Source organism: Mobula hypostoma, chromosome 3 (assembly GCF_963921235.1).
Source record: "Mobula hypostoma chromosome 3, sMobHyp1.1, whole genome shotgun sequence".
In the NCBI taxonomy this organism is placed as follows: Eukaryota; Metazoa; Chordata; class Chondrichthyes; order Myliobatiformes; family Myliobatidae; genus Mobula; species Mobula hypostoma.
In genome coordinates this window covers 172,014,737-172,030,378 of record NC_086099.1, presented here as the reverse complement: position 1 = coordinate 172,030,378, position 15,642 = coordinate 172,014,737, and the positions used below count along the sequence as shown (strand labels likewise).

Genomic DNA, 15,642 nt, shown 5'->3' with positions numbered 1-15,642 from the left:
GAGCCGGAATAAGGCGGTGAGGGAAAGAGAAGGAGCCGGAATAAGGCGGTGAGGGAAAGAGAAGGAGCCGGAATAAGGCGGTGAGGGAAAGAGAAGGAGCCGGAATAAGGTGGTGAGGGAAAGAGAAGGAGCCGGAATGAAGTGGTGAGGGAAAGAGAAGGAGCCGGAATGAAGTGGTGAGGGAAAGAGAAGGAGCCAGAATAAGGTGGTGAGGGAAAGAGAAGGAGCCAGAATGAAGTGGTGAGGGAAAGAGAAGGAGCCAGAATGAAGAGGTGAGGGAAAGAGAAGGAGCCGGAATAAGGCGGTGAGGGAAAGAGAAGGAGCCGGAATAAGGCGGTGAGGGAAAGAGAAGGAGCCGGAATAAGGCGGTGAGGGAAAGAGAAGGAGCCGGAATAAGGCGGTGAGGGAAAGAGAAGGAGCCGGAATAAGGCGGTGAGGGAAAGAGAAGGAGTGCAAGCTGGCGGGTTGATGAATGAAGCGGAAAGGGGGATGGTGGAGGGGGGGGGATTGCAGTGAGAAGCTGGGAGGTGATGGGTAGAAGCGGGAAAAGGCTGAAGAAGAAGGAATTTGATAAGAGAGGAGAGTGGATCATGGGAGAAAGAGAATGAGAAGAACCAGAATGAGAATGGAAGATCTAGTCTAAAGTGGTATTGTCACTAAAATGTATGGCTTCAGTTTTTTCTTTGTTGCCCTCTTACCATGTCAGTCCATGGCACTTCAGATGTCTGCTGAGGCCATTAGGAGAAAGACTTGCTTATGTGGATGATTCCCAGCGCTTGTGCTGAAAAACTCTGTCAGTGGAGGCTTGAAACTCTTACTTGGCTACAGAACCACTTGAAGTGACTTATAGATTCTCCGGACTCCATAAGTACATCACATCATCTTTGCACTAATACTATATTGTATAAGCAATTTTCTTTTTGAATTTGTTAAAGATTCTGCAGAGCTGTTTGGTTAAATGAATTGACTTCATTACTTACATCCTTCATATACATGAGTAAAACTCTTTACATTATGTCTCTAAGTGTGCAATGTGCAATTTATAGTAATTTATAATAAATAGTATGTACAACAGGATAGTCAAGGTAACATAGAAATACAGTTGTGTCAGCGTGAGTTAATCATTCTGGTGGCCTGGTGGAAGAAGCTGTCCCGGAGCCTGTTGGTCCTGGCTTTTATGCTGCGGTACCATTTCCCGGATGGTAGCAGCTAGAACAGTTTGTGGTTGGGGTGATTCAGGTGTCCGATGATCCTTTGGGCCGTCTTTACACACCTGTCTTTGTACATGTCCTGAAGTTCACATCTACAGATGCGCTGGGCTGTTCAGACCACTTTGGCATTTATATGCCAAAACCTTTCCCTTTATGGACCTTGTTTGTCCACATGCTTACTTGTTCATGAGACAAAGAGGCTGTTGGGTCTTTTGGGATCCGTGGCTCAATCCCATCAGTCTCCGGCCTCCTGTCTCTGCAGCTGTGCAATATATTTTCTCCTGCATGCCAGCATGATTCCTTTCCCATTGGTATACACAGAGGGTTAATGCTGAATACAGTAGCTCACTCACCTCCGGCATGACTTTGGAAATATGGACAGAAATTCAAGTGGTCAAGGAGATCATGTGGAAACTCTATGCAGACAGTAGAGGGTCTCTTGGAATTGTGAGGCAACGCTGTAATTTCTGCTAATTGCAGGAGGAGTTGTAATACCTTGATGTTAACAGATGATGACTCACAGTAAAGTGATCCTCTGGTGATTCTATTAGTTTCCATGTATTTGTGGTCAACAAATTTTGGATTGCATCCTCTTCAGTAATTTGCAACATATTGGTTCTTTAAGAGTAATAAACATGCTTTGCAATTTGAAAATATTGTGAAATTTTGTAATTTTATTCAGTATGGAATGTTACTTGTGATTTCTTGTCCACACTTGTCCCGATGCACGGTTTTGACCCAAAATATTCAATTCCTTTCCTCCCACTGATGCTGCTTGAGCTACTGAGTTCTTACAACAGATTAGTTGTTGCTTGGTTTTCAAATTGTTTTTAATTGCATATTTCCTCTTTCCATTTCAGGTTGTGGTGTTCATAGCGTTCCTGTGTATACGGTGTTCAGAGTGGACTCATTATTCAATCTACCGCTATTTTGAAGTTGTCACCATCTGGTTTTTTATTATGGTTTTGGTATTTTACATCATTTACCTAACAAGACTTTACCAAAAGATAACTTGCATACACTGGTCACTAACAGTAAGTTTTAAAATTCTAATAATTAACAAGTGAATTTACTGTTTAATTTTTGTTGTGAGTGTCTCTTTGAATCCCTTGGATCTATTTGATCAACATTGGCCAGTTATATTGGAAACACCAGCTTGAGAATAAGTCTGGGAACATGGTATATGACTTTTCCTAATTTTTACAATTAGAAAAAGGCCTTTGAGAGAGTATATACGTATATAAAACATCTTTTGTAAGACTGGGTATTACAAAACAGTTCACAATTATTATTTGTTTTGAGGTTTGTTTTAGTATAGGTGCATTAAACAACATGATTGCACAGGACTGATGAAGGTAGAACGGTGAGTGCAGTCTACATTGATTTTAGTAAGGCGTTTGACAAAGTCCCTCATGGGAGGTTCTTCCAACACATTAAGATGCACTGGGTCCACGGCGAATTGGCTGTTTAGATTCAGAATTGATTTGTGCCTAGAAGACCAAGGGTAGTAGTTGAAGGGACTTGTTCGAGCTGGAGGTCTCTAATTCGTGGTGTTCTGCAGGGATTTGTGCTGGGACCTTTGCTGTTTGTGATGTACATTAATGACCCAAATGAAAATGTAGATGGGTGGGTTAGTAAGTTTGTGAATGATACCAAGATTGATGGAGTTGTGGATAGTGTAGAAGACTGGCAAAGAATACACCGTGATGTAGATCAGTTGCAGATGTGGGTGGAGAAATGGCAGATGGAGTTTAACTGGGATATATGTGAGGTGTTGCACCTTGGTAGGGCAAATACAAGGAGGCAGTACACTGTTAAGGGCAAGATCATTAGCAGTGTTGGTGAGCAGAGAGATCTTGGGGTCCAAGTACACAGCTCCATGAAAATGGCTACACAGGTCAATAGGCTGGTTAAGAAGGCTTATGGAATGCTTGCTTTCATTAATCACATTGAGTTGAAAAGTCAAGTAGTTATGTTGCATCTTTATAAAACTCTGGTTAGACCACATCTGGAGTATTGTATATAGTTCTGGTCACCCCACTCTAGGAAGGATGTTGAGGCTTTGGAGAGGAAGCACGTTGATGCTGCCTGGTTTAGAGGGCATGTGCTATCATGAGAGGATGGATAAACGGGTGGTTTTCTTTGGAGCAGCAGAAACTAAGGGGAGACCTGACAGAGGTTTATAAGATTATGAGAGGCAGAGATAGGGAATTTTTTTTCCAGGGTAGTAATGTCTAATACCAGAGGGAATGCATTGAAGGTGAGGGGGAGGGGTGGGTTCAAAGGAGATGTGGGGGTAAGTTTTTTTTTACTCAATTGAGTCATGGATGCCTGGTATGGTGGTAGAGGCAAATACATTAGAGGCTTTTAATAAACATTTAGATGGGCACATGAATGTGAGGAAGACAGAGGGATATGGAGATTGTGTAGATAGGAGGGATTAGTTTTTGGGGGGGGGCGGGGTTGTTGATTTACCCTTTAGCTGGTTTGGCACAATATTGTGGTCTGAAGGGTCTGTTCCTGTGATTTTATGTTCTATGTTAAATAATTGTAATTTATTATTGTTGTATGTACCACGATACAGTGAAAAGCTTTTGTTTGTACTCCATCCAGACATATCATTCCATACACAGGTAGTAAAAGACAAAGTACCAATATAGTGTTACAGTTACTGAGAGAGGCAGTGCAGGTCAATACGTAAAATGCAAAGGTCAAAACAAGTTAGACTGGGAGATCAGTCATTTGCCTTTATCATAAAAGAGATCCATACAAGAAACTTATGACAGAGGGAGAGAAGCTATGCTTGGCCTTAGTGATACACTTTCTTAGGCTTTTTCCATTGGGATTGAGTGAGAAGTAAGACAGACCAGAGTAGGAATGGGCTGGAATAGACTGCATTGACAACTCTCTGCAGTATATTGTGGTCTTAAGCATACCGAGCTGTAGTGCATTGGGATAGGATGCTTTTTGTGGTATATCAATTTAAGTAAAATTGATTATGGTTATTGGAGATCTGCTGAATTTCCTTTAGCCTTCTGAGGAAGTTGCTTTCCTGGCCACAGTGTCCACGTGGCTGGACCAGGAACTTGAAACTTTCTAGCATCTCCAAGTCAGCATCATCGACACAGACAGGGATGTGTATTCCACCCTGCTTCCTGTAGTCAATCAACAGTTTTTATTTTTGCTAACATTGAGGGAGAGATGATTGTTTTGATACCATAACTAGGTAATCCATTTTATCAATGCCTCTTGAACCGTAAATGTTAGCCAGAATACGAGAAGGACATACTGTTGGTCTTTCCTGCCCACTTGTGAGAACTTCTAACATCATGTCCGAAAGGCAGCACTTCCTCACTATTGCTTTTTACAGATTGTAGTGTAACATGATGGAATTTGCATGTCAGGTTTATCACTGTCAATCTGATTTCTAGTTTGTGAAAAGTTATTGCATTGAAGCAAATGATTATTTAATTTTAGTTGTAGTATGTTACAATGCAGGATTAGCTATATAATTTCACAATCATTGGAGCTCTTGTGTTTGTGTTTACAATGTTCTGATTTTTATGTAGGAATTCTTGCACTATGTTGTTGCGACCATTTTGCTGTTGATTGCATCGATTGTTGGAGCAACTAAAGCTAATGGATATGCTGGATTGGCTGCTGGCGTGGTAAGAAATACTGTATTTTTGTTTTGATGTGTTCATTTGAATTCTTGGAACATCATGCAAATATCTTATAAATAGATGCTTCCTCATTTGGGAAATGTGGTACAGTTTCAAAACTGGTTGTTGGTATTCACCAGTAAACCCAAGAGAGTTAATGCACTTTGAAGTAAATTATAGTTAATTAAGAGAAGCCAAGAAGTAGCATGATGAAGATCATCAAGTGAAATAGATGTTATAGAGTCATTGAGCACAGGTACAGGCTGTTTGGCCCTACAAGTCCATGCCCTCCCAACTAGTCACAATTTCTTCCATTCAGCCTGTCTCATTCTAAACCCTGCCCCTGCATGTACCTATTTAAGTGTTTCTGAAATGATACTGTTGTTCCTGCTTCAACTACTTCCACATGCATATGGAAAAATTTTCCCCTCAAGCCCCTTTTAACTCTTTGCTTCTCACTTTAATCTACACCCCCTGGTTTTGGATGCCCCTACTCTACCGTGCTACCATCCACCGAATCTACGCCGTTCATGATTTTATAAAGGAAACCACTCACTCTTCTGTGCTCCAGGGTACAAAAACCGAGCTGGCCAACCTCTGCCTATAACTCGGGCCTTATAGTCCTGGGAACATCCTCAAATCTTTTCTGCACTCTTTCCAGTTTAACCACGTCTTTTCTATAACAGGGTGAATCAACACTGTACACAGTACTCCAAATGCAGCCTCTTCCAATGACTTTTACAACTGCAACATAATGTCTCAACTGCTATACAAGTGCCCTGACTGATGACGGCCAGTGTGCTAAACGCCTTTTTCACCACCCGCTTTACCTGTGATTCTGCTTTCAATGAACTATGGACTGTTCCTTCTGTTTCATCCCCCTTCAATGGATGACCTTGTGCCCTACCGTTTTTAGTTCAAGTCCTATGCTAGGTTGACTTGCTAAAGTTCATCAAGATGCTTATCTGTATTGAAATCTATATGCCACTCCTTGGCTGACTTTCCAGTATTGATCACAATCCCCTGTAATCCTTGATGACCACCTTTACTATCAGTAGCATCTCCTAATTTTGTCTACCCTGAATGCATTTCACTAATTCCACCCTGTCCAGGTCCTTAACACAGGGTAGCCCAGTCAGTAACAGGGAAATTAAAATCTCCCAATAATGTAGCCCTGTTATTCTTAAAACTATGAGCAGTTTCTCTGCACACCATCTCCTCAAGTTCCTGCTGAATATTAGGGATCTATAATCAGAATCAGATTTATTATCATCGGCATGTGACATGAAATTTGTTAACTTAGCAGCAGTTCAATGCAATACATAATATAGAAGAAAAAAAAACAAAATAAATAAATAAGAAAATCAATTACAGTATACATATATTGAATAGATTAAAAATCCGGCTAAAGCAGAAATAATATATTTTTTTAAAAGTGAGGTAGTGTCTAAGGGTTCAATGTCCATTTAGGAATCAGATGGCAGAGGGGAAGAAGCTGTTCCTGAATCGCTGAGTGTGTGCCTTCGGGCTTCTGTACCTCCTACCTGATGGTAACAGTGAGAAAAGGGCATGTCCTGGGTGCTGGAGGTCCTTAATAATGGATGCTGCCTTTCCGAGACACTGCTCCTTGATGTCCTGGGTACTTTGCATTCACGATGACCATAGGATTGACTTTGATGCGGGGGGGCGTCACGTGATGACGTGGGATTGAGACGTGTAAATCCAGCTCTCCCGCAACAAGTCAGTAAAGTACCGTTTAAACAAAACAAAGTTAGTAAATATTTTCTGAAAACTATTTATAAACTTTGTAAGACTACTTTACGATATGCCTCCTAAACCGCAACAAAAGAAGTCTGCTGTTGCGAAGCAGCGGTGAGACGGGAAGAAAAAAGGGCCTACTGCAACGACGGAGCCTCGGACTCAGGTTGGATCTCCTTCGGTAGAACAGGGAGCAATGGTGGTGGTAGTGGTTTCTTCGAAGAAGACACCGGAAATGCGCATGCGCAAAGAAGAGCGCATGCTCAAATCGATACAACACAAACTACAAGAACCGACAGCCACTGCAATTGAAAATGACTTAGACTCAGAATCGGATTCTGCAAAGAACATAGATGAAGAAGAGGAGGAAGGATTGGAAGTAAAGAAGATGATAGAGACATGAGAGAGGCTATATTGCAATTAACGGCTGAATTAAGAAAAGTAAGAGAAGAGCTTAGAGATACGAAGATGTGCTATGATAAAGTTATGGCAAGACAGGACAAAATGGATAAGAAGCTTCAGAGGATGGAAAGAGCAATGGGGCATATGAATGATAGTGGAAAAAACAGAAAATGATTTGCTTGTCTGGAATTCGGAAAGAAACCGACTCTTGGAGAAAGTGGACATGTTGGAAAATTTTAGTAGACGTAATAATATTAAAATTGTTGGTCTTAAAGAAGGTATGGAGGGAGCTAAACCAATAGAATTTTTTCAAAGATGGATCCCGGATGTTTTGCAAATGGAAGAGGAGGTTCGATCAATTGAAATTGAGCGGGCACATAGAGCTTTAAGACCAAAACCAAAAGATGACCAATATCCACGATCGATTTTAATAAAATTCTTAAGATTTCAAGACAAGGAAAGGATTCTACAGGCAGCTGCTCGAGCTGCCAAAGATAGAAAAGGGCCATTGATAATTGAAGGGAACAAATTTTTTTTCTATCCTGATATAAGTTACGAACTTTTGAAGAGAAGGAAGAAATTTAATCCAGTGAAAAAAACCCTATGGGATCATGGTTATCAATTTACACTGCGTTATCCTGCAACCTTGAAGATTTTTTTGTCTGGTGGAGAAAAAAGATTTTTTGATGATTACCAGAAAGCAGAGCAGTTTGTGCGAGATTCTCTGAAAATTCACCAGATACAAGAACAAACCCAGGAGAGCGAGATAGATTGAAGATGAAGATTGGATTAAAGAATGGACTTGATGGATTTTTGAAGCTGGTTGAATGTATAAATATATTATTAATTATATGAGGGGGGGAAAGAAGGGTTAAAACTGGAGGAATATTAGTTGGGAATAGTAATACTAATTTTGTGTATGTGTATGTATGTGTGTGTATGTGTATGTATGTATGTATATATATATATATATATATATATATATATATATAGACAAAATTACTATTCCCAACTAATATTCCTCCAGTTTTAACCTTTCTTTCCCCCCTCGTATAATTAATAATATATTAGATATATATATAATTTTTTTTGTTGCGGGGGAGCTGGAAGAAGCACTGATCGATTGCTACGCTAGTCATGTGTGCAAGCGTGGATTTTGCCACGATCCGTAAAATGGAGGGGGGTAGTGTTGTGTATCCGTTCATTCACAACATTAGTGGGGGGGGTATTTTGTTTTTTCTTTTTTGTACTTTTTCTATCTTTTTTCTTTCTGCCTGGAAGGTTGGGAGGGAGACACATAGCAACATGGTGAAGTTTAAAGAGCTTCCCCAAGGAACTATGAAAGTTGAGAAGATAAATAATGTTTTAGATTGGAGTAACTTTGTTAAGAATAATGACTAATTTATTGAATTTTTTGAGTTTTAATGTTAACGGGCTTAATGGACCAGTGAAAAGAAAAAGAATCTTAACACATATTAAAAAAATGAAGATAGATTTAGCTTTTTTACAGGAAACGCACCTAACGGAAACAGAACATCAGAAACTAAAGAGAGATTGGGTGGGTAGTGTTGTTGCGGCTTCATTTAATTCAAAAGCGAGGGGAGTAGCAATTTTGATCAATAAAACGTTACCAATTAGAATACAAAATGTAATAACTGATTCTGCAGGGAGATATGTGATTATACATTGTCAACTTTTTTCTGAACTATGGACTTTTATGAATATTTATGCACCAAATGAAAATGATGCAAAATTCATACAAGAAGCTTTTCTGAATTTGGCGGATGCGCATGAAAAAATATTAATTGGAGGAGACTTTAATTTTTGCTTAGACCCAGTCTTAGATAGATCAACCAAGGCTGTTATAAAATCGGAGGTAGTAAATTTAACTTTATCATTGATGAAGGATTTAAATCTGATTGATATATGGAGAAGAATCAATCCTAAAGAAAGAGACTATTCGTTCTACTCCCATAGACATAAAACTTTCTCAAGGATAGATTTGTTTCTATTATCAATGCATATTCAACACAGTGAAAAATATGGAATATAAAGCAAGAATATTATCAGATCATTCCCCTTTATTAATGACAATAATAATGGCTGATAAGGAAGAAGTGGCTTATAGATGGAGATTTAATTCAACATTATTAAAATGTCAAGGTTTTTGTGATTTTATGAAAAAGCAGATTCAATTTTTTTTGGATACAAATTTTCATTCAGTGGATGATAAATTTATATTATGGGATGAGATGAAAGCATATCTTAGGGGCCAGATAATAAGTTATACGTCTAAAATTAAGAAAGAATATATGGCAGAACTAGATCAATTGGAAAAAGAGATTACAAAAATAGAAAAAGAATCTCAAAGATATATGTCAGAAGAAAAACGAAAACAACTTGTCAATAAGAAGTTACAATATAATACCCTTCAGACATATAGAATGGAAAAAGCAATTATAAGAACTAAACAAAGGTATTATGAGTTAGGTGAGAGAGCACATAAAATTCTTGCCTGGCAGTTGAAAACAGAACAAGCTTCTAAAACAATAAATGCAATTAGAACAAGGACAAATAAAATATCTTATAAACCTTTTGAAATAAACGAAACCTTTAAAAATTTTTATTCTGAATTATATCAATCAGAATCCCAAAATGATGTTAATGAGATAGAAAGGTTTTTAGCACAAATTTCTCTTCCAAAATTGAATTTGGAAGAAGAGAAGGGATTAGATATGCCTTTTACATTAAAAGAAGTTGAAGAAGCTTTAGGATCACTCCAAAGTAATAAATCTCCAGGAGAAGATGGGTTTCCACCTGAATTTTATAAAAAATTTAAAGATTTATTATTTCCTCTTTTTATGGAACTAATACGTCAAGCAGAAAAAATACATAAACCCAGAATCTTTTTCAACAGCGATTGTAATAGTATTGCCAAAAAAAGATAGAGATCCTATGAAACCAGCATCATACAGGCCTATTTCTTTATTGAATACAGATTATAAAATAATAGCAAAAATTTTATCGAATAGATTATCTAAATATTTACCAAAATTAATACATATGGATCAAACAGGATTTATTAAAAATAGACAATTGGCAGATAATGTAACTCGGCTACTCAGTATAATTCATTTGGCACAAAAAAGGGATGAGAAGAGTATAGTAGTAGCTTTGGATGCAGAAAAAGCATTTGATAGATTAGAATTATTTAAAGTACTAGAAAAATATGGGTTAGGAACATCTTTTATAAATTGGATCAAAACTTTAAATTCTAACCCTAAAGCTAAAGTAGTGACAAACTCTCAAATTTCAACACCATTCCAGTTAAAAAGGTCAACTGGACAAGGTTGTCCACTATCACCTGCTTTATTTGTATTGGCGATAGAGCCATTAGCAGAACTAATTAGAATTGATCCAGATATTATGGGTTTTAGAGTTAATCAGGAGGAATATAAAATTAATCTTTTTGCCGATGATGTTTTGATCTATTTAACAAATCCACAACATTAGTTACATAAATTATCTTCTAGATTGGATGAATATGGGAAGGTATCAGGTTACAAAATAAATTGGGATAAAAGTGAAATTTTACCTCTTACTAAAGGAGACTATAGCCAATGTCGATTAGTAACCCAATTTAGATGGCCGGTAAATGGTATAAAGTATTTAGGTATAAGACTTGATAATGATGTAAAGAATTTATATAAATTTAATTATTTACCACTATTGAAAAAAATTCAAGAAGATCTTGACAAATGGATGATATTACCAATAACATTAGTAGGTAGAGTCAATGTTGTAAAAATGAATATATTTCCTAGATTACAGTATTTGTTTCAAACGTTACCAATACAATTGCCACAGAAATTTTTTCAAGAGTTAAATAAATGTGTGAGAAAATTTCTTTGGAAAGGTAAAATGTCAAGAATATCATTGGAAAAATTGACATGTAAATTTGGGTTGGGAGGGTTACAACTTCCAAACTTTAAAAACTATTATAAAGCAAATCAACTTAGATTTATTGCATCTTTCTTCGATGATCGAAAACCAGCATGGATTAAAATAGAACTAGACAAGATAGGAGAAAATAGACCTGAAGATTTTATATATAAATGGGAATCTAAATCAATACGGGAAAAGAAAGAATCTCCTATATTAATACATTTGATTGATCTATGGAATAAGATAAATGTTGATAATGAAACACAGAAATCTCTATTAGCAAGGAGACCTTTGTTCCAAAACAGACTTATTCCTTTTATAATGGACAATCAACTTTTATATAATTGGTACCAAAAAGGGATTAAATTTATAGGAGATTGTTTTGAACGAGGTATATTGATGTCATTTGAACAATTAAGGGATAAATATAAAATATCTAATAATACTTTCTTTTGTTACTTTCAATTAAGGGCTTACTTAAAGGTAAGCTGGGTCAAACAATGTTTTTGCCAAAACCTAATGAAATTGAAATTTTAATTGAAAAAGGGAAAATTAAAAAATTTATTTCTTGTATGTATAATTTGATTCAAGAGCAGACAATTAAACAAGGAACCCATAAGTCAAAGCAAAAATGGGAAACAGATCTGAATATTATTATTGATGAAACAAATTGGTCAAGACTTTGTCTTGACAGTATGACAAATACAATAAATGTTCGACTTAGATTAGTAGAATATAATTTTTTACACCAATTATATATTACACCGCAAAAAATAAATAGATTAAATTCAAATTTATCTGATAAATGTTTTCGGTGTAATCAAGAAATTGGTACCTTTTTACATTCTACTTGGTCTTGTTTTAAAATTCAACCCTTTTGGATAAATTTAAGAATCTTATTGGAACAAATTACTGCAATTCAACTTCCACATAACCCTGTATTATTTTTATTAGGTGATATTGAAGGGATAAAACCGAAACTTAAATTGAATAAATATCAGAAAGAAGTTATAAAAATTGCATTGGCAGTAGCTAAGAAGAGTATAGCAGTTACTTGGAAATCCGATTCGTATTTAAGTATGGATCATTGGAATAATGAAATGGCTAGTTCTATTCCACTCGAAAAAATTACTTATAATTTAAGAGATAAATATGTAACATTTTTGAATATTTGGTGCCCTTATTTACAAAAGATAGGATGGCATATTTAAATGCTCCGATAAAGACTTTGGTCACTTGGGGAAAGTAACGAATAATTATACCAAGTTTATTTTGAATCCCATGGAGCATGTGGAAACCTTCCAATACCCAGGCGGTTCTTTTCTTTTTTTCTTTTTTTCTTTTTCTTTCTTCTACCCATAGAAACTATATATGGGGGGGGAGAGGGTTGAGTGGGGAGGGTAGATTCTTTTTTTTCATGTATTCTTTTTGAAAATTCAATAAAAATTATATTACAAAAAAAAGGATTGACTTCGATGGCACAAAACTACTGTTCTGTGCCAGTGGCTTTCGGACTGCCTGGTGAAGGAAGCCATTGAAATAAAACCAGAGGAAAAGAATTTTAGTAACGATGAAGGTCTCACTCTAAGTAAGAACTGGAAGTTGATTGTAAACAAGGTGGGAGAGCAGATTGGATGAGGACTGACCAATCAGGAGGGCCGGACGATGGGTGTATATATACCACCGGTCCAGACATGCCCAGGCATCATCCCTGATGAAGATGGCAGATTTTGTCATCAAACTGGTTGAAATCAATACCAGTACGTGGCTGGAAGTCTGAGAAGAGAATATTTGTGTATTTTTTTCCCTGTCTTCACTGTGCCCCTGGCTATCCTGATTACTAAACTTGCTTTCCCTGGCTATTGCTTTATCTTGTGACTTGCTCCTGCTCAGAGTCCCAACCCCCGGCTAATCTATCATAACCCCACCCCCCACCCATAGAAACTTAGAACACCTACAGCACAGTACAGGCCCGTCGGCCCACAAAGCTGTGCCGAACATGTCCTTGCCTAAGAACTACCTAAGCTTACCCATAGCCCTCTATTTTTCGAATCTGCATGTACCTATCCAGGAGTCTCTGAAAAGACCCTATAGTTTCCGCGTCCACTGCTGCTGCCGCCCCCCCATTCCATGCACTTGCCACTCTGCATTTTTTAAAAAAAAAAGCAACAACACAACAACAACTTACCCCTAACATATCTTTACCTACTTCCAAGCACCTTAAAACTATGCCCTCTCGTGCTAGCCATTTCAGTCCTGGGAAAAAGCCTCTGACTATCCACATGATCAATGCCTCTCATCATCTTATACACCTCTATTGGGTCACCTCTCATCCTCCGTCGCTCCAAGGAGAAAAGGCTGAGTTCACTCAACTTACTCTCATAAGGCATCCTCCCCAATCCAGGCAACATCCTTGTAAATCTCCTCTGCACCCCACCCTTTCTTTGGTTTCCACGTCCTTCCTGTAGTGAGGCGATCAGAACTGAGCACAGTACTCCAAGTGAGTTCTGACCAGGGTCCTATAGAGCTGCAACATTACCTCTCGGCTCTTAAACTCAATCCCATGGTTGATGAAGGCCAATGCACCATATGCCTTCTTAACCACAGAGTCAACCTGTGTAGCAGCTTTGAGTGTTCTATGGACTCGGACCCCAAGATCCCTCTGATCCTCCACTCTGTCAAGAGTCTTGCCATTAATACTATATTCTGCCATCATATTTGACCAACCACCTCTCACTTATCTGGGTTGAACTCCATCTGCCACTTCTCAGCCCAGTTTTGCATCCTATCTATGTCCCTCTGTCACCTCTGACAGCCCTCCACACTATCCACAACACCCCCATCCTTTGTGTCATCAGCAAATTTACTAACCCATACCTCCACTTTCTCATCCAGGGCATTTATAAAAATCACAAAGAGATTCCAGAACAGATCCCTGAGGCACACCACTGGTCACCGACCTCCATGCAGAATATGACCCCATTTACTATTAGCAAATTTTCTGCAAGGATATTAGTCCCTTTCTAATTCAAAGTAAATTTATTATCAAAGTACTTATCTGTCACCATGTACAACCATGAGATTCATTTTCTTGCAGGCATTCAGAGTAAAAACACAATTGAATCCACTAAAGATAGCACCTAACAGGGCAGATAAATAACCACTGTGCGAAGGACAACAAACTGCAAATACAGAAGAAAGGAATCATAATAAATTAGTGATAAATATTCAGAATATGGGATAAGAGTCATTGAAAGTGAGTCCATAGGTTGTGGGAACATTTCAGTGATGGGAGGAGTGAAGTTATCCCCTCTGTTTCAAGAGCTTGATGGCTGATGGTTAATAAATGTTTTTTGACCTGGATGTGTGGGTTCTGAGGCTCCTGTACCACCTTTCTGATGGCAGCAGCAAGAAAAGAGCATGACCTTGATGGTGGCGGTCATTGATGACAGATTCTGCTTTCCTGTGCTAGAGAGCTGTGTAAATGTGCTCAGTGCTGGGGAGAGCTTTACCCGTCTGGGAAATACATCCCAACCTCTTGTATAGGTTGCTACTATCCCAGAAAAGGTCCCAGTAGTTCACGAACTTGAATCCCTTCCCCCTGCACCAGCTCCTCAGTCACAGATTCATCTGGCCCATCCTTCTATTTCTTACGTCAGTACTACATGGCACCAGATGTCATCTGTAATCACTCCCCTCAAGTTCCTGCTTCTTAACTTCCTATCAAAATTCTGACACTCACTCTGCAGAACTGTGTCCTTTATTCTACCTATGTTGTTTGTACCAACGTGTACAATGACCTCTGGTGTTTAGCTAGCTGCTCAAGTTACTTCTGCAGTTACTCAGAAACATTTTTGACCCTGGTATCCAGGAGGCAACACGCCATCCTGGCGTCTCTTGTGCAGCCACAGTATCTCCAGTCTGATCTGCTCTCTATTGAGTCTCATATCACTAATACCCTGTCTGACTGCACCCTTTCCTTCTGAGCCTCAGGTCCAGTCACAGAGGCAAAGACCAGATTATTTTTGCTAACCAATGAAAGAACATCTCCCTTAACAATATCCAAAGATATTGTTAATGGGAATGGCTTATAATGACCGCCTACCCCTCTTACGTTTCCTGAGGGACACCCAGCTATCTGAATCCTGTACTTTGGGTGTGACAACCTCAATAAAAGTCTTAACTGGGAAGCTGAAAGCTTAATAGATGATCCTGACTATATCTATCTCCAGCTCCAGTTCCTTGATGCAGCCTGTCAGGAGCTGCAGCTGCAGCTGAATGCACTTCCCACAGATGTAGTCATCAGGGAGACCGAGGTTGACTGACTTCCCATACCTTGCACAAGTAGAATGCCACTGACCTAACCAAGTGCTAAGAATCAACAGCAATATAAAACCTATTTGTGCCTTTTCACAAAAGCCTTTTCGAAGCTCTGCTCTCACTCCCAACACTGGGCCATTTACTCAGTCTCCTCACACTGAGCCTCTCAAATCAGACTTGGCTCCCCACTCCTTCAACATCATCATCATTATCTGTTCAGTACTAACTAAAAAGCTTCAAAACCTGAGCTTCTTTACCTCCGTCTGAAATTAGATCCTCAAATTTCCTTATCAGGAAACCGCAGTCAATGTGGATTGGGAATAACATCTCCGAGTAGGTGGTCA

General features: G+C 38.4%; 1 protein-coding gene across 2 annotated transcripts in view; it reads left to right on the top strand.

The window, feature by feature from the left end:
* cmtm7 (CKLF-like MARVEL transmembrane domain containing 7) overlaps positions 1–15,642 on the top strand; it is a 39,125-nt gene that overhangs the window by 18,070 nt on the left and 5,413 nt on the right. For both annotated transcript variants that reach the window (XM_063042368.1, XM_063042367.1), the window contains exons 2-3: positions 2,072–2,245; positions 4,781–4,879. In XM_063042368.1, coding sequence (XP_062898438.1) covers positions 2,072–2,245; positions 4,781–4,879 — 273 coding nt within the window. The remainder of the gene's footprint in view (positions 1–2,071; positions 2,246–4,780; positions 4,880–15,642) is intronic.